The sequence below is a fragment of the Cryptomeria japonica genome, chromosome 3 (assembly GCF_030272615.1).
Source record: "Cryptomeria japonica chromosome 3, Sugi_1.0, whole genome shotgun sequence".
NCBI lineage: Eukaryota > Viridiplantae > Streptophyta > Pinopsida > Cupressales > Cupressaceae > Cryptomeria > Cryptomeria japonica.
The window spans coordinates 812,231,349-812,258,571 of NC_081407.1; the positions used below are offsets into that span (position 1 = coordinate 812,231,349).

The following is a 27,223-nucleotide window of genomic DNA, read 5'->3' on the forward strand; positions in this document are numbered from 1 at the left end:
ATTTTAATCAGCATTTTTAATTTCTATTAAATTTTTAAAAAAATTAGATATAAATTTATTATGCATATAATTATAGATTTTGAGTTTGTATTTTTCAAAAAATTAAATTTAAAATAGTAAATATTATTTATATATTATAAATTATTTAAATTACATTCTTAAATCAATTTAAATTTATAAATTATAATTTGCGTTTTATAAACTCAATTTCTAGTTATTTATATTTTATAATTTTATTAAATTTTTTAAATGAAAATTTATTTGAATAAATTAAAAAATTGCGCTATATGGTTATTTTTTTTAATGAATGCCCTATCTCGCTGTATCCATACTGTGGTCTTGAAAAATGGCTGTGTCTGTATTTGTACCTGTGCAACTTCGATATATATAATGCCATACCTTGCTGTCCGAAAAATGGCTAAAAAAGCCGTCCCCAAAACTCATCCCCTTGTCTCTTGCTATCATTGTCTTGGAAACTTGGGGTAACATAGCCATAATGTGATTCCTCATTTACAAAATTCTACATTGAATCTACACACACATGCACACGCACACATATGTGTATATATGTACTAGCACTTGCACCTATAGGAGGTTCAAGGGATACGTCGATAGGAAATTAAAGGTAAAATTTAATTGAAGATCCACTATGAAAATGAAGTTAATAGAAACACATTTTTTTATAATGCAACGACAAGATTAATGACATTGATTGTACTAATGGTAACTTTTCAATCACATTGTAGAATAAAGAATATTGCAACCATTAATATTTTACGAAAAATAAAATTGGTAAGAGGATATTTGACAATGAAAACAATCAATGGCAATACTTTATGCCAACATCAATCATTTTTCCATCTTGTTTTGAAGGTCTTGGTTTGTGTAGAGCTTCAATGATCTCAATCTTTGAAGATTGGATTTTCATGAGGCTCTTCACTTTGAAATCCAAGGCCATTCTCTAGAAGAAATGACCTATTACCAAATTTTTTTCTGAAAACAATTATTCCTAAAGGTCAAACCACCGTGTATGCGTTCCAACAAACATAATCCAAAAAATGCACACTAATTTTCCATGAATTCAATCTTCTTAGAAAATATATAAATCATCTTCATTTATCTTGAAGATTGTTATCAAGCTGTTTTTTTGTTTTTAATCAGTTTATTAGATAGTTTTACAGTAATATGTTATAGATAATAGAACATTTTTTTTGATTAGTAATTTATGATTTTTATTAATTATAAAATAAGTAGTACATTTGAAAACATAAGGTGTATCTGTCCCAATCCACCAGCCTAATAGTGACTATCCAACAAACCATCATCGTCCCCAGCTCCATACATATTGCGGAGCACCATTTTCTGTATATTACATCTGCCATATCTATGGACCATAAACCAAAATAGTCACCCAAGACTAAACTATTCATTTGAAAAATACCAAACCCTCATTTCAATTTTGACATAGAAATATAAAAAATCTATAGACACTACAAAATTGTGGGCATAGTCACCCACGCCAAATCCCTGTTCAAATACTAAAATAAAATTATCAAAAACTATCATATTGCTACAAAATTGTGGGCGAAGCCACACAAAACACCCTACCCGTCCCTCTGATTGTGACTACCTGGCTCCTTGTTGCTTCAACTTCCCGGGTTCATTGTTCCAATAGTCTTTTGGGTTGAAACTTGGGCCTTCGCCACCTTGTTTCCTTTTCTCCTCCCAGAGCCAGTGTCGCTCGATCTCCTTCTCTCGGACAAATACCTTTAATCCTTCCCATCCGATTAGGGCCTCCTCTTGCCGCTCGTCTCTGTTTATCCCATCCTTCCAAAGAAAGAAGGGTTTGAATTCTTCGGTCTCTTCTCCAATGTAGATTCCCTCTCTCTCTTGCTGTCGTAGGCCCTTCCCCAGAACAGCCCTTGCCAACAAAGATTTTAGTCCAAAGAGGTAAATCTCTGGAACACAAGCCAACAACAGCCATTCTACGTCTTCCTTGGTGCCCAATTCCAACCCCTAGGTTGCCATCATGGACACCACGTCCACATTTGTTCGGAACCTAAATTCCGAATTCATATAGTCCTTTCCCAGTAATAAGTCCATAATTTGAATGAAGATTGGCTCCTTATGCTTAAAAATTCCACCCAAATTCTTCTCCAAAATCTTACCCAAGAAGGCAAGTTGCTGTTTGGATGTCGAGAGAGTGAAAATTGCTTCCATGGTCACCTTTCTACAACAATTCACCAACTCGAAATACCATCACTTTCACTCTTCACAACTTGTTTTGTTAGGATAAAAAGGACCAAAAGGTCCTTTTATCCCACACTTCCCGTATTGGCCATACACAACCATCACTCCCACACGAGCTTCGACGTATTGTTCTCCTTGTGGGACAGCTCAATACCTTGAAAATCTTCCCAAATCTCCCTCCCTTGCATTCCATTTATTGATGCCTCTAGTTTTGACGTGTCTGACACTGTATTATCCTCCTACATAATGTGAGATATTTGAAAGTTTTCAAGCTCATTTAATTCTTTAGTTAATATTTCTATCAACTTATTTGATTTCCATGATAGCGCTTCTCTTTTGATGAGGGTGTTGACAATAATCAATGAGTCCCCTTCGAGATGTAACTTCAATACCTTCATTCTTTTGGCCATCCGCACACCCCATAACGTCGCTTGGGCCTTTGCTTCATTATTAGTCCCTTCTGGAAGCCATCTTGCACCAAGGGCTAGAATATCACCCTATCTAGCACTAGATGGGGCCTGGATTCCCTTTTGACACACCACCAAAGTTGATTTTTATCGATTCCTGATTCGCTTTAAGCCACTCCACTTTGTTTCTATCTTGTCCAATCGGATCAACCCGAGAGAGCCCATTAATGGGCCGATAATAGAACATTTTTATTTTTATAGTTGAACTACTTGCCAAAACCAAAAACTCGCCAAGGCCTTAAAAAAAACTCGGGAAAAACTCGGCTAGTACTCGGCAAAAAACTCGAGAAGTTAAAAAATTGCTTAAATTTAATTAGAAATGAATTTTTTTTTGCAAAATTCAATGAGAAGATCCATCCAGTGAGTCAATAAATGAGAACACAAAAGAAACAAGCTGAGTGTAGATATATTTAAACGCAAAGTGGGTACAAAATCGCATCCTCATGAGGAATGTTGATGGTTGGAAGCAAAATAGTAAATACTTTTTGTATAACTAAAAGCAAATACATCATTACAATTACATCTTCCTCTTCCTAGCTTTAGTAAAAACTAGGGGAGAGGTAGAACTAGAGGGTCTAGTCCTAGAAGTCTGCACTGGGCGTGATTGTGCCTCCTCGCTTGGTATGTCCGACTCAGGCTATGGCTCATCCTCTATCCTAGATGTAGCTCTACCTCTAGCTTTTCCTGGCACTGGCAATGACTCCTCATCCTACTCATCCTCCTCAATGTCATCCACTGTGAAACCAAATCCACCCCATCCTCCTCCATAGCCTGCCTCTCCAAATCATTGACGTCATAGGCTGCTCCTGTGATGTCCAATCACTGTAAGGATCTATATCATCCAAATCAATTGGACCAACTGCTGTTTCCTCTACCTACCTTATGCACAATTGAAGATTATATTGCACAAAGACAAGGTCATTGAGGCATTTTTGAGCTAACTTGCTCCTCTTTTTTGTGTGGATGGCCTCAAACAAGCTCCAATTGTGCTCATAATTGGATGAACTACAAGGCTAACATAAGATTCTGAGGGCGAATTTTTTGAGATTTGGGGTATTTCCACCCCAATTTTGCCACCAAGCATTTGCAAAATAAAATATTGAAAAGTTAGAAAGCAAAGTGAAAAGCGAAAACACATTTTATCAATTTATCAATTACTTTAGACTCCAAAATCCAAATGGCAAATGTTATACCTAGGGTTTGAGTGGTTCTTCCTCTCCTGGCCAGCTCTGAAGAGAATAGCTTACCCCTTGCTTCCTCATAATTTTGGAGTTCGGCCACAACGAGGTGTCTCACCTCAAATTCAGATATCATCCTCTGAATGCATGTAGTGAGGCCCTCCATGACCTCTCCATTAGGATCTGAGTAAGAATCCCCAAACTTAAAACGAAGGTTGAGGAAGTACCCTGCTGCATGAATGGGCTGGTGGAGCTGATTGTTCCACCTCTTATCAATAATTTCCCAAATGGGATCAAATTTGAGTCTATCCCCCTTGTAGTAATTTTTGATAGACTCCTTGGCCCTATCCATGGCCTCATAAATATACCCCATTGGGGTTGGGTCCCCATCTACCAAGCGGAGAACTCTAACCAAGGGCTCCGACACCTACAATTGAAAAATACAAATTACAAAAAGATATACCCATACACAGATGCAGATCCATACCCATACCTAGCATTAGTATACCTAGATACATACCCATAGCCCGCATACCTTATTAATTAATGAAGTTACAAATTAATAACGAGAGACTTGAATCAAGAATAATTAAAAATTCAAGTTTTGAAGTTACCTTAACAATCTATGCAGCCATTTTGTGCAAAATGGTTGTCGAAGACTATGCATGCAACACCCTCTCCTTTAGGCTTCTTTGAATAAGGTGAGTCTAGCCATGCTTGACTCACAAACATTTGTTTCGAAGAAGTCAATGCACCAAGAATGCTTTGCAACGTCAAGAAAATCGTTGCAAACCTTGTGACACCGGCTCTCACCAAATCTCTCCCTTGGGTGTGCTCTCTCATCAAATGAAGAACCCAAGGGTGATTGTAAATATATTTTGTGATCTTCCTTGCATCTTCCATAATTGGAGTCACCCAATCAAGTTTTCCTATGTCCTCCAAAAGAAGATCAAGGACATGTGCTGCACAAGGTGTCCAAAAAAGAGTGGGGTGCCTATCTTGGAGGATTTTACCTGCTGCCACATATGCTGCTGCATTATTTGTGATTATTTGCACCACATTCTCTACTCCCACCTCCATGACAATGTGCTCCAACATTCCAACCAATGTTTTTGCATTTTTCACCTTGTTGGATGCATGAATCGATTTCAAGAACACCACATTGTCCTTGCAAGCAACCAAAAAATTAATAATGGTGTGTTTTTTGCCATTTGTCCACCCATCGAAAAGAATGGTGCATCCATATTTTCTCCAATCTTTTCTTTGGTCCTCTACCACTTCTTTTGCCCCATCAACTGCATTTGTGAGCAACCTACAATAACAAAGTGAAATTAGGTCTTATTACACAATTTTGATTTAATAAACAAGAAAAACATTTAAAAATGAAATCAAGTGGACTATTTACTAGCCTCCCACCCAAATCCTTGCGAGAAGGGGCTTTGTACCCTTTTCTTGCAATTGTCATTGTGGTAACTAAATTTAGCCAATAAGGATTGCTTGCCACATTGAATGGGATGTTGTTGAAGTACCAAAAATCAGCACATGCAATGTCTGTTTTCTCATGTGCCTTCGTATTCCATCCAGCGACCTCTAATGATGGTTGTGCTCCAAGTGTGTTCCTGGGCACAAAATAATTATCTATAGACTGTGATGCAACAGTTGCTCTACTAGAAATAGTAGAAGTGGTGGCTGTGGTGGCCGAGGTGGTGCTAAGTTTGCAGATATGTGGGCCACGACAAGAGCCCACTATGCCCTGAAGTGCTTCTTCTTCTTTTTCAATGTCAACTGAAGGACCTTGAGATTCAGCTATGGTTGCTCTCATGGCTAGTTTTGCCCTCTTCCTTTGCAATTTTTTTTCTTCCCCAACTGAAAGTATGGCATATGTTTTTTTTTATTTCTTCCGTGGCCCCAGGACATACCCTAGCATCATGCTTCTTGATGCTTGTAGGTGGTATCTGAGGCGGTTTATGCCTCCATGAAATATTTACCACATTTAATGCAAATCACTGACCCAGGGTCCGGTCCTTCATAGGCATACCTCCAAGCCCTATCTCTAGCACCTTTAGGATGGGTGCCTATATATCCAGATGGGCATGGTTCTAGTGGCCAGTTATCCGTTGAATTTGCCATATTGAATTAATGGTTAACTGTTAACGTACACATACAAAGTGAAAAGACAAAGTTAATATTTTAGATTAAGAATTTAGCAAACTATCTAAATTAGTTTAAATAATTTTAGACATCATTCAAAGTTAAAAAAAAAACTATTAGGGTTTGATTTTTTTTGAAAAACTAGAGATTCTTCAAAAAAATAGTGAAAAATTCAACAAAACTTGTCAAAAATAGTGTCAAATCTTGTTCCAATGACTCTAAATCATTTTTGACTACTTAGGAATGATTTTCTATGTTTTAAATATGGACATGCCGAGTTTTTCTGGCGAGCTAAAGTCGTAGTAGTCCAACTATGATTATTTTAAACTGACTTAATTCTTAAATTTAATGTAAAAGACAGATACACTAATGTATTTAGATTTTGTTAAACAAAATACGGATAGTATAGAACTGCATTTCAAGGTCAAAGCAAAAATAACCAGGTGGCCAAGAAAAAGGCAAAAATGTATATTTAATGTTGAATCAATTAGTGGGCTGGATTAATTTAGATGCGAATTTGCATACAACATGCTTTCATGAAATTTATATTGCGATTATATTTCTTTTTGTGTACAAAGCCCCCAGGTAGACAAATTTTCTGATGAAGTTTTGTGGGTACCCATTGGAAAAACAATTTCCATTCCTCTTGCAGTGACAAATAAATGATTACCATCTTTACCTTTTTTATAACTGTCTCGATACCCTTGTCTTGTGAACGCTGAATGGATAAATATGAGATTACGGTGCAGGAAATTGTTCCCACAGTTGTGCAAAATGTATTTAAATTTTATTCCTTTCCAAAATAATTTCAATATTAAAAAATGAAGGCATGACAATGATTAGCATTAATAAAGATAAAGCCAGATAGTTATAAAGTGGGAAGATGTTTCATGGCATGTTTTTCTGAGAGTGGAAAGAGGTTTCATGGTGTGAGACAGGTTGACCTTAAAATGTGGACATTCAAGTCTACAATAAAAGCCTATTGGCTAGTTACAGCCGTCCCTTGTGGTCCCCAAAACTTGTCCCACTGTCCCCTGCCATCATTGTCCTGGAAACTTTGGGTAACATAGCCATAATGTGATTCCTCGTTTACAAAACTCTACAGTGAATCTACGCACACATACACGAGTATATATGTATTTCAGCTGTCCCCTGCCATCCCCAAAACTTGTCCCCCTGTCCTTGGCTGTCCCTGTCCCAGAAACTTGGGGTAACATAGCCATAATGTAATTCCTCATTTATAAAATTCTACAATGATACCTGTTTTGACTACCGCTTCACTTTGACTATGGAGACTTAGTCAGTACTGGACATTTGGCTTGTTTTTAGTTTATATCAAAGAACTATGGCCACCTGAAACTGAAACGTAGTTTTTCAATTTTCCTTTAAAAATGTTCAGTTTGCCACTTGTTGCCCTATGCTCTTGTACCCTGTGGCCTTGCATAGGGGAATGGCATAATAAGAGAACATAAGAATTTGTTGGTTTGTTTGATGCATAACCAAGAGGTCTCTTGGTCAAATTGGACAGTTTAAATTTCTACTGTCTAGTTGTTTGGTTTAAATTTCTATAGAATATGAGGTAAATTAGGATTGGGAGTGGGGCAAATGTGATGGATCCGACAACACTTCATATACTTACCTTTTTCTTTGTTGTTAGGTTATCTATTTGAATGAATAGTACTGCATATTTGGGTAAACAGGGGATTTTATACACAGGGCTTGGCTATAGAGTCTATAAGAATGTCCACTATTGCCATTTGGTTTTTAATAATTACATATGACTTCCTCTATGTGGATACTTAATGAGATTAGGTATTAAGCTCTTAATTTGCTTATTGCTGTTCATTCTAATGCAGAGGATGGGTCCTTGTACTTCGAAGAAAAACCAGTCGATGCTAGCAGTGGAACCGGAGGTTCACTCTTAGCAACTTGTTCTGTAGTGCGTGGTGTGACTGCATTTGCAGCAGTTATTGAGGATAAGATAAATGTGAGAATTGACTCAAGTTGCAATACACATTTTTTTGAGTTTGGCCAGTTCAGAAAATTAAATGGCATTGCGTAAAGCTGTTTTTGTTTTTTGCAGATCCCAGAAGATAAGGTTGTTGGTATTGCAAAATTCTTTCTCAGTATTGGTGTTCCAGGAAGCTCCACTGAAATGTATCATCAACTTGATGCTTTGGGGCATTTGGAGAAAAACAGGCAAGTGCCTCCTAGTAATTTTTTCTGGTTGAATATATTAGCTTTGAGAATAGTTTCTCGCTTGATTCTTTTGAAGTTATTTTATTTTCATCTTAAAAGTTTACATTAGAGGCATTATTTTTATTTATGACATTCTATATTCGTTATTTGAAACTGCTATTTTTTTAATGGATATATGGGGCTCTTATACGTGAGAGAAGTCAACAATCTGATATAAATACAAGAATAAGAAACTACTATATGACATGCGACAGTAATATTTGTATTTGATGTTTACTGGTGAAAACTGAAGACAATGCTCGTTGAGGACAATCTAATTGCATTTATAACATGTACTATAAATATATGAGAAAGAGGAAGTTACTATGATTTAGTCAGGTCTGCCAGGTAGGAAAAACATTTGAGAGAATGAATTGCATGCAGCTTGCAGCTCTTATGAAAACTAGTTGATTGGAGGAGCACTTTCTGTGATAGAAGTGACAAATTTTGGACCCAATTCTGAAAGTTAATGAAAATTAAAATTTTTGTTGTCGTCTATGTTTACCCATTTTACATTTTTAGGGCCTTTCAGACTGTAATTTGTTCATGGGAGTTCGTTGGGATGCCCTAAAGGATTGCAGAGGATGCCTTCAAGGGATTGAAACTAGTTTGTGTTGTAATCTTTCCAATGCAATTCAGAATTTTGAAATTTTGGAGCAATGCTCCAAGAGTTTTTGTTATCCTTAATATTCTAATAAAGTTGTCTTTACCTGACATCTTATTTCAGCAAGAGGGTTCATCACTAAGTGAGGTGACACTTTGATTCTCCCTGAGAAAATTTACTCTTTTTAGTGTCTTTTCAGTTTTTATATCAAAAATTCATAAATCTTGATATGCAAGGCATACATCTTTCCTCAAGGGATTTCCCTCATCGTATACGTTCTTATTTGCAACAAGCTCCAATTTTATTAGCAATTTCAATAAGTTCCATTTTGTTCGGAAATTGTTCAATTTTTGCTGTTAATAATTCATGGAGTTTTGTAGCTAGTGCATTGCATTGAATTACAAACTTAATTCAGATTAATGGTAAGAGAGGTCATTTCATTCCTGCATGTACCATCAAACATGGCTGGGATATCAAAAACTTAGGTTGAAGATAATTAGACATTTGTCCCTTTACCTTCTTGACAAAAGCATCATTGTAGATGGGAAATGAGGAATGGGCAAATGATTTCTTGGATATCTTTAAGGTGTTGTCTGAGGCAGCTCTAGAAATATGATATGGAGAAATGGTGAATTGATTGGCGTAGATTCTGAAGGAAAAAACAATACAGATGGAATTTGATAATTGAATTGTTTTTTCTGAACAATTGCTCAGGTTTAAAAAAATCACAATTCGCCTTCTTAAAGTTGAGGTCCATGCCCAAAATTTCTGGGAGGTTAGCTTGTCGGGCATGAAAAAATTGATGAAATTTAATATGGGGAGAATTTGTGGATGCCATAGAGGATAACTTTTTCCAGAAAATAACTATAGAGAAGAGTATGTCCTATGTTAGAAACAATGTTTAAAGGCAAATTTAATAGCAAGAACACTAACAAGCATCGAATCCTCAAGTATTACATGGGTCTTCACCGTTACATACAAATGGAAATGTCATTTTTGATTACCAAACAAAGTTGCATGCACGTGGATATGAATTCATCTATATTAGAACACCATTGGATAGTGTATTTAACAAAGTAGCCGGAAACTCCTTTGTCCCTCCCTGGGCACATATACGTATCCGATACAGCCCGGATACACGTCGAATACTGTATCCACACGTGGCCAAAAACCCTTGATTTCCAACCATGCTAGATACTATGCTATTTGATTAAAAACTTCATTCATGCATTTTAAAAAAAATTGGCATAAACAAAACCTACACCAAATGAGAATGACAAATGAAATGTTTTTCTATTTCAGTGACCCATTTCTTGGGTTATCTTCCAATGCAACTCTACTATTTTTGCATATTGTAAAATGTTAAATCAGCTTATCTATATTTATGTAGAAATTATGCGTCTATATTGCTTTTGAAGTAATGAAAATCTCCTCGAATAACGTAGAAAATTGTGTTAAATATGTGTATGTTTTTTTTATGAATGAAATATCCAGCTGTATCCATATTGGGGGTCTTAAAAAATGGCCGTATCCGTATCCGTATCCGTATCCGTATTTGTATCCGTATCCATGTCCATACAACCTTGATATTTCATGTTAATAAAATAGATTTACATCCTTTAACACACATCACACCATTTTCATGATGGTACGATTACATCTCCTTGTAACACCTTCTTGTAACATAATTTGTTGAGGTGTATATTTTGTGGTCAATTATGCTTGATCACATGTTGTTGAAGGTAGCCTTTGAACTCCATAGTGGGAAATTTTGCCCTCAATATGAGTGGATGGCATCTAACTGCTTTATTTTATTTGCAAGTACATCTGCATAAATAGGACAACCAAAAACTCTAAAATGATCCATTGATGATATAATAACTGTAAATACTTTTTCTTTAGTCTTTTCTTAATTGGTCTGTGAGGACATATATTAAGAGCACAACACGCTTCAGCCCATAAGTAAGTCATATTGCTCAAGTAGACATCTAGATGTGTCAATAATGCTCTTATTTCCTTCTTTGAGTGAAGCCATTCAGTTGAGGAGTGTAGGAAACAATATGCTTCCTCTTAAATCCAACTTTCTTACACGATTCAACTAACTAATAAGACAAGTACTTAGTTTTATTATCAGTCCTTAATATTTTAATTGCTTGCTTGATTTTCAACTAGAGATACGAATTCACCACTTACCCAAAACTTCTGATTTCTTCCAAAGAAAATGAATCTAACATTTATTTGAAGCATCATCAACGAACGTGACAAAATTTATAAAACCATTGATACATGTACTGGGGTAGGGCAAATAATATCTCAATTTATGATCTCTGTTATGATCTTTTTCATCTTTTTATGATCTTTTTCACTAGGAAGATGAGGATCTCTGGAATGCATAACCAAATTACATGCATCACAATGATATTACTTTGATCACATATTTTTTAAGTATTGGTGCCATATAATAATATTTTAAATTTTTGTTTGCATTTCTGTAGGTGCTACGTCAGTTGGTACTTTGTACAATATTACTTGTTTGTAGTAGTTATTTTTGACTTTGTGGATGCAATGGATTTCATTACAGCTTTTCTATCTGTGTTCAACACATATCATATGTTAATGTGTGGCTTTGTACTTGGGCTCTTGTTTTCTTTTCTTTTTACTATGTACAGATTTACCTTTTAAGTGAACTGACAAAGTGGATTTTGATCTTTGGCATTGGATTGTTTTATTCAGTGTTACTATTCCTTTGGTCCTATCAACCACTGCTACAACACTTTCATTGACATCTGGAGATCTCTTAAAGGTGAAGTATCTATTTTCAGTATGTTTCTTTAACTGGTGAATAACATCAACATATCGCCTCTTATCTGATTGCCTATAATAGGTGTCTCATTTAATTTGTGAGGTGCTTTTGTTACATAGTATAGCTTTGTTTGTTGCCTTTCTTTAGATATTTCACAAACACTAGTTGTTCACTACAACCATTGTCAAGATCATCAAACTGAATTTTATCCATATTGTTGTGGAAGCTGTTATGGTGTTGCATTTGCACTGCTTACCTGTGTTGCTCAAGAGAATTGAAATGTGATGGCTGTGGATTGGCAAAGGTTTACTTATGGATTGGGCAGCCTTTTTCCAAGTGATAATATCTTCAACATGAATTAATTTGCTGCATGAAATGTGGATTGGAGTTTTCTAATGTATCGAAGAATGTATTGCAATTTTAAGCTTTTTGTAAAATAGCAAATCTATCTGAACATTATCTATTGCTTTGCTTTATTGATTCTGGTTGGGGTTCGGATTTTCATGTTCGATGATGCCTCGATTCAGCCAATTTTTTTTTAGGTTGGGTGCTTCCTTACAAAACATGTAAAAATCATATACATACATACACACATACACACATACACACATATTAGCAGTAGTAATTAAGCTCAGAATACCACATAACATCATATAATATAAAATCGTCATAAAAATTAAAATATTGCAATCTTGATTAGTCAAACTCAAACATCACGCCAAATATTCATTGTTCAAACTTCAATATTAAAATAAACATAATAATGTCAGCAATCAGCCATTAGGCTTGAGGATCATACAGACCTTCAAAAATATCATTATCATCATCATCATCATCAATGTTGGATAATGTAGGCATTTGGTATTTTAGAAGAACCACAAGTTAGTGGCCATTGGGACTCACATTCTTGCTATCTGCTACTAAAGTGCAGTATGTTGGAAGTTGAAGAACCCAAGCTATAGTGTGCTGTGGCTTGATATCCCACTTCCTCATGTCCCCGTGTAGCCATTTTACTTGTGCAAAAGGAGTTGTAAGTGGAATGTGCATACACTAGGTCCATTGCTTTTCTTATTGAAGTCAATTGTGTTTTATTGAGTTGATGAAAGAGAATGTGCTCTAGTTACTCTCAAATATAGATGAACTAAGTCAAAGTTATGGATTTATGAGTTATAAGGTTTACAATCATAAATGAAGTTGTAGGTTTTGCAATGCTTATGGAATTGTGAGGATATTCCTTGAGCTTGTTAGAAAAACTTCAATACTTTGACAATTGGAGCATACAAAACTTAGTAAACTCAATCTTGACTAATCCTACAAATCAAGATCAAGGAAGAGCCTATGGAATGTTGCTTCATAGCGTTTGTTGACTTTGAAATCTATATATGGTACAACTCTCGATAGAGTAAAATATTTTGGTTTATATTGATAAGAGTAAAATATGTAGTTTTTTTTTGTGAAAAATTGAAATAGATGCATGTAGATACTAATGAGAGTGGTAAGATATACACTAAGACATTTGTACTGGATAAATTGTATATCTTACCACTCTCATTAGTATCTACATGCATCTATTTCAATTTTTTTTTCTAAAGAATCACAAAAGAATACTTCATCATTTAAGGTATGGTAATCACATGTTGCATTACACATTAATGTGCACACGAGTTATTTGTAATGCCCCAAGTCAGACCTAGGACATTATCCAAGTGAATAATTTTTTTCTAAAGAATCACACAAGAATACTTCATCATTTAATGTATGGTAATGACATGTTGCATTACACACTAATGTGCACACGAGTGGCATGTCCATCACAACAATACATGGACACTAATAACTCGAACAATCTAACCATTTCACAAGCAAGGTGGGACAAGCAGAATACTTACCAATTGCAGAACGAAGTCATCGTGATGTACCTACAAGAGGGTGGTACAACACTACAATGATGATCAATTACTAACCCGTTATTGTGCTCTATTGCAAACACACAAGTAGAATGAGGGAACCATCCACATTGAATCCACATCTTAACACAATTAACAACACTCACATCACCAAGTAAAACCTACACAAGTAGTGGGACATGTGCCATTCCTTGACTATGGTCAAAATGACCATTGGTTTCTTGAACAAGGAGAATGAGGGTGACAACTACCTTCAATCAAATACATGACAAACCAAACAATACCCAAATGCAAGGGATAACCTTCACTGTAGGTTGCACTACTAGGAGGTACAAGCTCTTCATCAACAAGAATGATAATGAGCCGTTTCCAAGCAATAACACACTTTCCAATGCAAATGATGGGATAAATTCCAATTAGGGACACCTATCAACCAAGTGTGGACATTGGAAGACACACAAGACCAAGTGGAACAACTTTCATATACAATGTTTTTGTGAAAAATGGCTAGAGACACTAGTTGTCTAACAAAATAGTGGACGATAGTGTGCTAGAGGACTACAACAGCCAAAAGGGAGATTAGTGTGCTTAATGGAGGATAGTAGCTCAAGTATCCATGTCTTAGAAATGCATTAGTCCAAAAACTAAACTTCAGTCTCGTTTTTGTGTTGTAGTTTTGACTAGAGATTGAACAGATGACCTTTTCCAAGTCTCGCACCTAGGGACAACTCCTAGGACTCATAAATACAAGACTACAACACAAACAAACTCTAAAACGATTGAAACAATCGAGAGATCGAGATGGACAACCACACTAGATCTCCAACACAAACAATTGAAGGAGATGTTCCCCAGAAGATGGAAGGCCTACAAGGGACTTCAACATGAGTCCAAGGACATGATGGACAAAAAGGAAATGTTCCCAACACACCCTACTATCCTTCTACCAAGAGGAGAACCCAAATGACACCACTCTATTGTGGGCCTTGACAAAAACATCCCAAACTAGGGAGGTGAATTAACACAAGATACAATGATGCCAAAATTGAATGTTCTCTAGCACATTATATTCATTTTATTCCCAAATTTATATGTGCTCTACCAACAACTTTTTAGCCAAAATGGAGAAATCGTTACAAAATGCAATGCACATTTGACACCAACACCAATACGAGCTAAAACCAATAATAGCATCCTTGCCACCTATACAGGTGGAATACAATCCAACACTTAACATATCCATAAATATAATTTAAAACATTAAATGTTTTGAAGTTACATAGCCAATTAACATGTTATTAACATTCAAAACATGCCAACATCCTTACAAAATGAGGTGTGGGGAAATACAAGAGGACATAAGTAAATCGTTACATTCAACAAGTCTCGTCCTAAACATTGATAGATCATAACCCACATCAATAATAAATAAAACACATTATCGTAATCATTATACAACAGTCCCAAGGACCCACTTTACATAAAACATTTACATTTTTTCAATGAAAAGAGATATTATTGCAAAAGTACCATGAGAATCCATCATGATCTCCAAGAAGAATCCTTCAAGCTCGTTGATCCCCAACGTTAGTTGCGCACCACCAAATGATGTGGTACCATTAGGTCCACCTTAATGTGCTACAAGATAGTCACTTGGGCACAATCGCACGTGCACACACACACAAACATGAGTATGGCCCACAAAGATGCCAATTAAAAATGAACAATCATCATATCATCCACATGGCAACAAGTAAGATAAACTATCATAGCATACATACCAACAAATATGAACAACCAATCATAGAATAACTTGCTTAGATGGAAACCATCACTAACAATAAGCATCAGAATCATCCACAACATGTAGCATGCAAATACCAATCAAAAGCATACAATATATGTATGAACACGAACAAATCCAAGTCTCATCCATTGTTAACAAAATCCAATGACATCTAGGGTGATGAAATTAGTGGCAAGGCAAAGACTGTCAACACAGTAGCCTGAGATATGGCTAAGTGGTGATTGAGTGTGCCTCCCATCACAATGGTGAGGATACCCATTCAACATGGTCCCCAACTCCTAGAGCATGATGTGTCCTTCTGGCTCACATCAAGCCTTTATTAGTGCTTCCAAATGTGCTGCAAAATCAACACGGTTCATTTTAATTAGTCCATGTGTTTTTTTGGTTTTCAAAAAATGTCGAGAGCCACTCCTTGCCCATCCTTTAACCCTCCAATATTAGGTTCATCATGCCAACTTATTATTTGGGTGTTGGCACAGAAACCAATGCACAAAAGTAAGATGACAAAAATTTGAACATAATTGTAAAAAGTTCACAATGGAAAAATAAGAGGGAGTCTTGTTTTCTCCCATTATAATTCATTGAAAATCATTCCCAATTTGCAAAATTCTAAACTTTATTATTCAATGTAAATCCATAAAAATATCAAAACTGTCATTGATGAATGCTAGGATTTTTCAATATTTTCAAAATTGAAGTTTTAAGAGTCTAAATGTACCCTTTTGGTTCCGGGATGAACACCTACACCTTTTTGGAATAAAATTCCCATTTCCTAATATTTGGAAAATTTTGCTATAACCATGGCTTAAAAATGGACATATTCAAAAATTTCAAACAATAATTTACTCCAGTAAAAATGCTTGGGATTCACTGTGTAATGGAGGCAATATGCTACCATAAGGGTGAGCATGGCAAACATGATTTGAGAGAGCATAAAAGCAATGAAAATAGAGAAAATTACCTCAAGTTTGAAGCTCATGTAATATCAATTTTGTAGAAAATTGAGTTTAAATCCGAAATGCAATTCAATCAAACCTTCCATCTTTCCTTTGCAATCCAACTCCCAAGTCCAAGCAATCCAAATCCAAATAAGTTCAACCAACTTTCAGCAAAGTTGCATGGACATGGATACGGTATCAGTATTGGATATGGATATGGCCATTTTTGAAGACCCCCAATATGGATACGATTGGATATGTCATTCATAAAAAACACATACACATATATTTAACACGATTTTCTAAGTTTTTGATTAAGGGAAAACAAGTTTTAAGGGGACTAGAAACCCCATACAACAGGTTTTGAAGGGACCCGAAACCCAATAGAATTTACCGGGATCTAGAACCCAACAAAGCAGGCTGCTCAAAGATATTAACAATGAAAACCACAGCCAAAAACCAGCACAACTGACTCTTCAGCTTCCAACTAATGCAAAACGATGCTGCTAAAAAGAATAGACCTAGAAAACCAGCAAGCCTACCAGATCCAGGACTGAAAGGATCAGCCCCAAGAACAAACACACAGAGGCATCCTTAGCCTGTAACTGCAACCATGGGTGAATCCGGGCGCCCATAACCACTAACATAAACTCCAGATTAACCCATAACCACTAACATAAACTCTAGATTACAACATTTGACCATACAAACCCAATCTAGAAACAAAGGGTTTTGAAAGGCTCCCCAAACCTTGAATTTGGGTTTTGAACTGGTACCCAAAACCAGCAAAGGGTTTTCCCAGGGCCCCTAAACCTCTAACAAAGACTCCAGGTCACCAGCATCTAGCAAAGCCAAAGCACCCAAAAAGTGAAGCAAAAAAGCCCATCCAAGAAACAACAAGAAGACCTCTGGCCACAGAACCAGTTGGGAATCTGAGATGAGAAAGTCCCAGACCCATTTGAGAAGACACCTTTGGGAGAATAAACCAGCAGCCTCAGCAGGCAGCACGAACAACACCAGTAGTCGAAAAGCCCCATCACTCCATCTCCCCACCTCAATATGGAAGATGACCACCTCAATAGGAATAGGAAAAAGGCAGATAGACGACATACAATGCTCTCTCGCAGCCAGCAAAAGCCAACCCTCTCCCCTCCTTGGCATTTCCACCTCAATAGGAAACAAGGTCACCTCAAAAAGACAAGGATGTGAGAAGGACAAAGGCGCAGAAAATCCTCCCGAAGGGCTACTCAAAAGACAACCCTCCACTTCAATAGGAGAGTAGCCCAGCACCAAGAAAGAGTGAAAAGCAGCTCCTTCCGAAAGCCAAAATGAGACAAACCAAAGCGTCGAAGGAGCCACGAAACCGAGCAAAGGAGAGAGAACAAGACCACGTATGAACCTCACAACCAAAGATCCGCTTGGGTCCCAAATCTTACCAAGTCCCTCACACCTTTGACTCTCCCCAAAGCCATATCTACTCTCCCCCGAATGGAAAGCGACCATCCAAGGCCCATTCTCCTGAAACGCAGCCCTCCTCAGCGAACAAGCTTCATCCACCTTTGCTCCCACACCCGAATAAAGGAAGAGACATGGGAGAGCACCACGAACAGATCCCCTCCAGGATCCCAGCTCCCAGCCAAAAAGCAAACACCCATTGGGGACAAGCACACTCCATCCCCCCATCCACAGACGCCCCTCTCGAAGACCAGGACTTCAAACCCCCACATCTCATCTCCCGCATTGTAGCCCTTAACGCCTCCAGTAGAAGCCGTCTCAAAAGGCACCGAAAAGGAACCAAAGAGTCACCACAGAGAAGCCCTTCCCCAACTAGGAGGTAAGTTGAGGAGAGCAAGGCCGAATCTATCTTCATCCCCATCTTCATCCCCATCTTCGGCCACATCAGAAGCAGTCCCTCCCGCTCCTGCCTTTGCGCCCACCCGCTGCATTTCAAAATCTATTAACACGATTTTCTAAGTTATTCGAGGAGATTTTCATTACTTAAAAGGCAATATAGACACATAATTGCTACATAAATAATGATCAGTTGATATAACTTTTTACAATATGCCAAAATAGTAGAGTTGCATTGGAAGATAACCCAAAAAATGGGTCACTGAAATAGGAAAAACATTTGGTGTAGGTTTTGTTAATACTTAATACCAATTTAAAAAAAACAAATGCGTGAATGAAGTTTTTAAAAATTAAATTTAGGAAGATTTACGTCAAATTTTTAAAAAAATCAAATCGCATAGTATCTAGCATGGTTGGAAATCAAGGATTTTTGGGCATGCGTGGGTACAATTTTCGATGCGTATCCAGGCTGTATTGGATACGTATCCGTTTCGGAAACGGGAACAGATAGGGGGATACGCGTGCCCAGGGAGGGACAAAGGAGTTTCCCGCTACTATGACTTTCAGTTATTAGAGGGAGAGGGTTTGAGAGAGCAAAACTTGTTAAAGATGGGAATCCATGACAGATGCCTTCTTCCCTTTTCTTTTTTATTTCTATTTTCTTTTTCTCTCTTCCAAATAACTTAAAATGCCTAAGTTATTTTCCTTTTTCCAAATGCAATTGAAGTAATTTGATTTATCTCTAAGCATCAATCAACTTCCCAGATAATGTAATATTTTCTAATCACAATTAAACTTATTGCAATAATTTAAATATGTTCCAATGTATTCCCCAATTTCCAATGTGTTAGGCATGAGCATGCAAAGATTTAACCTTCAAAATATGATTGCATGCAAATGGAGAGATAAACAACCACAACATAAATCATGTTTTTACAGATTTTTCCACAACATGTGGAGTTCTGAATTGCCACTGATTTGGATCCAAAACTATAAGATAAAATGGGGCTAATATCACATTCAAATTGAGTGCAATAGTGGTTACCAAGCATACTAACTCGAAGTGACATCTCCAATATAACCACCATTGGGGAATATATTGAGATCATTAACATAACCACATCTATAATTCTGTCACAGATAGCATAACACATGTATCTCAAGTATACATGTAATGAAATACATCAAGTATCCCACACAGGAACTTTGCACTGCCATACACTCATCTCAATGCAAGCATTATGCCAATAACCAACGTGTAGAGGAATATTATCACCAAACATGTGAGTGGTTTAAACATATACTATACAATGCATAAGATGCATTAATAAGGCAAACGTGCCGCTCAATGTGGAAACTGGAAACAACAGTCATAATCAAGATCATTAATGAAAACACCAAAACTGAACACTGCCATGATACATAGTCGGAATACAATGCCGGTAGCCAGGCATCACAAGGAAACTAATGTGTGGGATTTACACTGTTACTTTGCATTAAGATATAGGCGTTTAAACATGTTTATTGAGAATCAGAATCTTATTGTCTTCTGGTATACATCATGTGTTTGGCTTTAGAAAATTGATCTCAGGTTTTTGTTTAAGTGTGGATCTTCTGGGTTAAGGAAGGAGATAATGTGGTTGGTGCACCTGCTGTCCTCAGGTGAATGACGTATCACAATTTTATGCTAGGAGTTGAATTATGTGATTGATGTATTGTAACTTTTTCTGAGTTTGGTAGTTATGGTTTTGGTCAGAGATAATTTGGTTGAGCTCTCCTTCTGCAAGTGACTGTATGTCACTACTGTGAATAGAGCTATTGACTTAGTCAACATAAATTTACGATGCCAGAGGAGATACTGATTTTTTAGATTGTAACTGTTCAATATAGTAACTTACAGAACTATGTCAAACCAAAGACTTAGCAAAAGATTTACTGCTTTAGTCTATTGCTTATATTTTAAAACAAGAATTTAGGATAGTTTATCCGGGAAACTTTTCTGAGAGCGGTTATATGGATATTCATGTTTTTAATGCAAGAGAGGATGATTTGAGAAAAAATTGCCTTAGATTCAAGTGAATTATTGGGAAGGGAAATGCCCATATTCACTTAAAATATTTTGATACAGAAATCCTAATATTATTCATCTGTAAGTCTACACTTTGGGCCATGCTTCATGTCTGTACCTTGGAATTCTGGTACGATTCCAAGCTCATATATTTTGGATGTTAAAAATTTGTAGCACACAATCTAATCCAGGAGCTCTAAAAGAATTATGATATGGATTGTGGAAATCTGATAGCCTTAATTCATACCTCATCAAATTGTACATTTGTTAATGGTTCTCTGCGATCTTTCAATTATCACAAACATTATAGTGATAATACTATATTGAAATCTTTGCTGCAGGGCTGCTTAATCTAATTGCAAATTAATATATCGGTGATGTTGTTCTGTTTTGATTTATACTTGAAAATTTAAGTTGCTACATGAAATAAGATGAGTAATGTTTGATTTCAATATCTTGTTTCAGGTGAGAGTTAGTACTGTGTTGGGATCAGCTACACCTCCAATGGAGGTTAACCTTGTCCGTGTTGTCAAGTCAAATTCCAAAGATGCTCCCATAATACATGATCAGGTATATCTAATTCTTTGATCAGGTACATGGAGTTATTCATTTCTCATTATTTTGATGAAATTCAATTCCTCATATGAATTAATCAATAGAATTTTAGTTGTTTTGCAATTGTTGCTAAGGTTGAAAGATTTGTTGCATGCTATTTTTGTGATGTGGCTTAGGTTTATTTGATTGTTGTGTCTATTGACATGACTTGGATTTTCCATTTTCAAAATCATCACATAAGATTAGAATAATGTTATTTTCTCTACATATTGAGAAATATTGCATTTGTAAAAAATTAATGCAGAAGCTTGATTTCAATCAAGAAAGTTCGGATTACACACTGGATATTCTCTCCAAGAGTGTAGATGTTGGAAAATATTCTCTAACTTTTGAGGTAATTCTTCATTTGTTCTTAATAGTATATTTTATTTACATATGGAAACTATTGTAGTGGCCTTATTTGGTTTTAAATTTTTTTAGTTGACATGTTAAATACTGTAGGTATTTCCACATGATGCTGAACATGTGAAAACTTACTCTGCCGGAGGCCAAGTTCAGGCACTCATTGCTGTTACGGGGATTATCCAGATCAGTAATGCTGAGATAGCTGTATTGGATACTGACACAGGGAGCACAGAGACCGTTAAAAAGTGTGCATAAGATAATTCCAGTCTTGAGTATTTTTTTATATTATTTAATTTAACTTAATACTTTTATGTTGCGCAATCTTATTATGTAGTTGTTTTAAATTATTTGATTTGTGTGAATTCTGAAGACAACTCAAAAACACTATTTGAATGAATGAAATTCCTCAGAGGCATTTGATGGCTGAATTCTGTCCCTCAAGCTAGGCAGATTGAAACCAAATTACAATTCATTCTGCAGAAGAATAAGAACAATAACAATGAATTTATTCTGCAGAACAGTAAGAGAAATAAAAAATGAAGCCTGAATTAAATAGTATTATATTTAATGATACAAGATTTCCACAATCCATAAATTGTTTGATGCTGCTTCTGGATCAGACTCGGCAAGTTTTTTGATCAATGTTTTGGATCACACACTGTGATCCATCATCAGGATGATATCCATCAGAATGATAAATAGTCTTATATTTGCTTTTTTTTTTTTTTCCAGAATTAAATTGTGATGGCTGAGCTTTAAGTATTGTAGTGAAATACTTGTATGACCTTTTAATCATTACATTTGCCTGCTCTGACAATTTCCAGTGCTCCTTGGTTCTATAATTGTTTCCTCTTCTTTTTGGAACATGGTCAGTATAATTGGGGGTCAGGACTATCTGACATCATGTATGCCAGCATATACAGTGAAAGAGGTTACAAGTTCATTCTCCTTTTTCTTCATATACTCCCCCTGCGAGTAGTTGTATGAACTCAATAAGAGTGTCTTATATTCCAAATCAAAATTTGGTCTTGGGAAGTTTGCCCACTTCCAAAAATTGATCATGCTGGATATCTTAAAAATAAAAGCCAACTAATTAACTTAAGAAAAACTTAACTTTTTCAGTGTTTTGAGTATTTCAAGCATTTTGTTGCTGGTTGTCTTATTTACCACTTTACTTTTCCCCGCATATATGGTTTTCTTCATGTTAACTACCTTTTTCTTCTGTGGGATAGGATACCTATATTACTTGAATAATTCCCATTGATTAACTGTTTTTGGTGTAGGCTGGATATGACAAAGGAAGAAACTGTGTCATTGGCTGCAAATCATTTGCAAAGGCTTCAATTTTCCCTTCTAATGACTTCTCCTTCTGGTGGTTCTTTTAAACCACATCAGGTTTGTATATATGCATATTTGTGGGGTTATTGTGTTAGCTTGTTTTTTGGTTATTGATAGTGGATTAAATTTTACATGATGATCCTTCAGGTCTTCCTCAGGTTGAGACATGAAAGTAAGGTAGAGCATATGTTTTTACTGAAACGTTCGGGCAAGAAGTTTGATTTAGTACTGGTAAATATTCTCTCTTTCCCGAAATTTGTTATGTAGGAATTTTAGTGTTGCTCTACAAAAAGTGTTCATATATGCAAAATAAAGTAACGATATCCATAGAGCATCATATTCATTTTTTTTCCCTGATTACTCCATATTTTCATCAGGCAAGTCATAATTCTAAACTGTGTTCAAAATCTATATTTAAGTCAATTCTCATTTGGTACTTATTTGCTGGTAACTTGGAATTAGAATTCTCTTTGAATTCCTATTTATGGTAAAAGGTTAGAAAGTTAATAATAATTATTTATTATTGCAATTTGCAATAAATTACCATTTAAGCACTTCTGTCACTTGTGCTCTTGGTGAATATGGCAATGGAAAATATTGCACACTTTGTGATTTCTCTTTCAATCTTTTTGCCACCAATCTGGTGCTAGCATGTTTAGAAATCGCACATTAAAGTAAAAGCTTATGATAAGCATTGTGGTGAATAATGAGCTTTAGACTCCTGGTGAATCCTATAATTTATGTTAAAATATGGTAAGAATGCTTAAATTGTAAACACAATAATTAAATACAATAAGAATGCATACTGTTTTGAAAGGGACTTGCTTTCCAGTGATGCAGTTTTGATCTTCAAGTTTTAAATTTTTTTCAAGACATTCTGTAATTTGTTAGATCTTATTGGCTTGATTCCAAATCTATGACTGCTCTGGCTTCAAGTATTATTTTCCTTATTTTTTTAATTGTGAGATGTTAAAGGTCTTGCATTTCAGTAATTTCTGGATGATTTACTATATATATATATACAAGAAAATGTTCTAGCTCGCTCGACGAACAAATTAAAACCCAGAGTGTTCTGTTTGAATAGCTGGATGTAGATGCAAAACCAATTATGAAATCTACTGATTTGTTTGCTTGTGGCATACTTTGTAAACAGGATTCTAGATGTTAATTCATTGTTTCTGGTAAAGTGTGATTTTGAAATTGGTTGTTTTGTGAATTTATATGGTAAATAATATTTTTCAAAACTTGCTAAAGAAAGTAGCATCCTAAACAACTTTGGGAAAATATTTGGCTGCTTGCTTCTTGGTAAAGATCATTTTATCAGGTTGCCTGTGAAATGTGCACATTTTGAATTTGGTCAACAATTATAAGCACGCCATATTTTCCTTTGGATAGAAGCCCTATGATGAAAACCATTGATATGTTATCCAATATTTTATTTGGATTTTATAAGCTCAAAGAAGTATGTATGTTTTCTAAGTTTGTACATATTGCTTTCTGACACAAATTTAATGTTATGAACTTGATACAATTGTTATGTGGTATGATTCTGTTAAAAAACTTATGCCAGATGATGGTTTGCTTGCTGCTTTCTGTATGAAGTAAACTTTTTCTTGAAAGTTTATATTGGTTCTCATTGGAGTATTGTGAAGAAAGAAGCTATAAACTATTTACTTGTACAGAAATTTTACTAACTCTTATGTCAACTATAGGACTTCCTTGGCCTGGTCGAAAAATTCTACTACCTATCTGGAGTATACACTATTGAGCTTGCTGTGGGCGATTCAACTATGGTATATTGTCTTCTATTGTTTTATGGCATATTTGAGCTGCCTAAATTTATGTCAAACATTTTTTTGAGTTTTTAGTTTGTCAATGAATTTTTTTTAGCCTGGGGGTATTAGTCATTTGTCATATACAAGCGATAATCAATTGGGCATAGTTTGTAACTTATTTATTTTTTCCAAAATCTTGCTGTCTTAAAGAAACACTCAATTTTGGTATTTTTTGCAAAACATTACACCATAGATTCTTGGCTTTCATTTTGAAATCATGAGTGGTGATATTGGGTGATCTTTTGATCAGGAAAATTCATTTTTGAAGTCGCTGGTCACACTTGAGTTGGATTTGCCAGAGGCTCCAGAAAATGCTGCTCGTCCTCGTCCTGTAGCTGCTGATGTTGCTTCTCGATTTGCTCCAAAACCAGAAATAACACACATTTTCAGAGTGCCTGAAAAGCGGCCTCCACCTCAGCTTTCTTATGCATTTTTAGTTCTTACTTTACTGCCTTTACTTGGATTTTTGATTGCGGTAAGTTATATTTTTGTGTTTTTCTTTGATTGAGTCTACCAAGACTTTTACATATAGGAAGCTCTGAATGATGTCTTGTTTCTGTTAGTGTATCCAATTTTTTTTTGTATCTAATTGGGATCTTTCATTTAGAAAAATTAAAAAATAAGAGGTTTTCTTTGTAATTCGCATCTTTGTGTTTTCCTTTGATTGAGTCTACCAAGACTTGTACATATAGGAAGCTCTGAATGATGTCTTGTTTCTGTTAGTGTATCCAATATTTTTTTATCCAATTGGGATCTTTCATTAAGAAAAATTAAAAAATAAGAGGTTTTCTTTGTTTTGTTTCAACAGCAAAATTTAAAGTCTTAATTTTAGTATTACCAGAATGTGAAGGATATAAGTCAGCAAAACTAGTAATTATGTATTTGCTGCTAGCATCATTGATTTTTAAAAATCCATTGTTTATACTTTATAGAGTAGATAGTGTCTATTTAATCCTTTCTCACAGTTGTGCGCTTCACCCTGTTGTTATTTATCTTGGTTACGGTCTATCTTGTTTGATTTCTTGTCCTATTAGGATAATAAAAAATGTGAAGCAATTCTCGAGTAATATTCTTGACTAGATATGGTGAGAATTTCAGGTTTCATCATATTTTCTACCATCCCCAAGTAAATACATACAAAATCCTTGAGTGGATGGTAGAATGGGCTTATATATGGACATTATCCTCTGCTGTTTTTTGGAATTATACTTGTATTGAATTGATATCAGAATGAGATTGTAAATATTATTACCATTAAATGTGTTGACATTTGTTGACAGGGATATGCATATTTTTAGCATGATGAACATTGAATAATGTTGGTTTTACAAAACAACACTCGTTGATTTATGTAGGACCGAGGAGACTGTTACAGATTGAGCTTTCTAATCATGTTACTGTATTCTGTGATTCACATTTTTGATGGAAATGAAAAAAAAGGGATGAGCCTACTAGAGGTTCCACATATTCCACAGATTTGTTCATTTTAAAGGAAGAATGCTGATTTCTTCAAAAAATGTGGCAAATGAGTTTTATTGTTAAATTATATCTAGTTCATGAATATCAACCTGCAACTCTGATGAACTGATTATTGTTTGATTGGTGAAAAACTGGTTATGATTTTATTATGGATGTTATCATATCAAGATAATGGTTGGTTGAGCATATAGCATACATAAATGACCTTGATCCCATCGTTATATAGAGGGGGAGAAAACTGGACTGTCATTGTACTTGCATCTTTTGTATATTGAGTTTAATAGCTATTGGCTGAACAACTTGTATCCTATTTGCCAGCTTTGGAGTTTGGGAGCAAATTTGAAGAATTTTCCTGGCACTGGCTTGCCATTGGTGTCTGCTATACTTTTCCATGGTGGCATTCTGGCAGTACTAGTATTATATGCTCTTTTCTGGATCAAGGTATCTCCCTTAACATCCTTCTGTTCTTTCCATTTGCTGCATTTAGTAGTTTTTCAACTCAAATTGAGCTCTTACCAAATTTTAATTCATATGCATACTTGGTTGCTTGCAGTTGAATCTTTTCACCACACTAAAGTATCTGGGTTTCCTTTGCATCTTTTTGGTGGTTGTTGGCCACAATATCCTTTCCCATCTTGCCTATATTTCTTCAAAGGCAAAAACAAATTAAAGACGTGACTTGTTTCAATTTTGATAGGCTAGACGTCACACTGCCAGGAGATATTGGCACAAGAGTACCATTATTTCTTTATCTTGCTATGCAACGTATTAAAGTGCACTTGAACTTGGATGAAATATGAAGAGTAGAAAGATTGAGGAACAAAAGAACTGTATTTTCTCTGTTTCTTTATTGCATGTCAATTACCGTGCAGTTTGAGGTTCACATTACCAGTAATAATAATGAAAATGGGATATGTTTCTATATGCTATTATAATGCAGTGAAGTGTTGTTTTTCTTTCGTCTCCCAAAATTCATGTAATTCCCGGTGATCATATATGTTAATGATGGAGTCTATTGAAACAAAATATTGTGACTTTTAGCTACAGCAGATCAATTTTCACCCCTTAAGTCAAATCTATGATACCTGATGAGATTATTTTCATTCGCGATCCCTTCTGGGAGAGTTTGTCAAGTCTTCAGGCACTTGTCTAAATAAAGGACAATGAACAAGCTGCTCTCCCTGTGACAAATAACAAAATGAACGAAGACTAGGTTTCTCCCTAAAGATGGGCTAGAGAATTATAATAGACAAAATGAATTGTAAAGCATCTAGTAGTAGCTGTGTAGCTTTTTGCATGGAAAAGCTATACACCGTTACTACCGGAAGCTTTAAAATTTATGTTATGTA

General features: G+C 35.6%; 1 protein-coding gene across 1 annotated transcript in view; it reads left to right on the forward strand.

Annotated features, from left to right (window-relative positions):
• Positions 1 to 26,798, forward strand: part of LOC131054361 (dolichyl-diphosphooligosaccharide--protein glycosyltransferase subunit 2) — a 44,806-nt gene extending 18,008 nt beyond the window's left edge. The window contains exons 9-20 of the mRNA XM_057988859.1: positions 7,903 to 8,033; positions 8,130 to 8,245; positions 11,622 to 11,691; positions 20,728 to 20,832; positions 21,122 to 21,211; positions 21,319 to 21,467; positions 22,506 to 22,617; positions 22,708 to 22,791; positions 24,273 to 24,353; positions 24,646 to 24,870; positions 26,193 to 26,315; positions 26,428 to 26,798. Of these exons, the coding sequence (XP_057844842.1) occupies positions 7,903 to 8,033; positions 8,130 to 8,245; positions 11,622 to 11,691; positions 20,728 to 20,832; positions 21,122 to 21,211; positions 21,319 to 21,467; positions 22,506 to 22,617; positions 22,708 to 22,791; positions 24,273 to 24,353; positions 24,646 to 24,870; positions 26,193 to 26,315; positions 26,428 to 26,544 (1,403 nt within the window). The 3' untranslated portion in view covers positions 26,545 to 26,798. The remainder of the gene's footprint in view (positions 1 to 7,902; positions 8,034 to 8,129; positions 8,246 to 11,621; positions 11,692 to 20,727; positions 20,833 to 21,121; positions 21,212 to 21,318; positions 21,468 to 22,505; positions 22,618 to 22,707; positions 22,792 to 24,272; positions 24,354 to 24,645; positions 24,871 to 26,192; positions 26,316 to 26,427) is intronic.
• Positions 26,799 to 27,223: the final 425 nt, after the last annotated feature.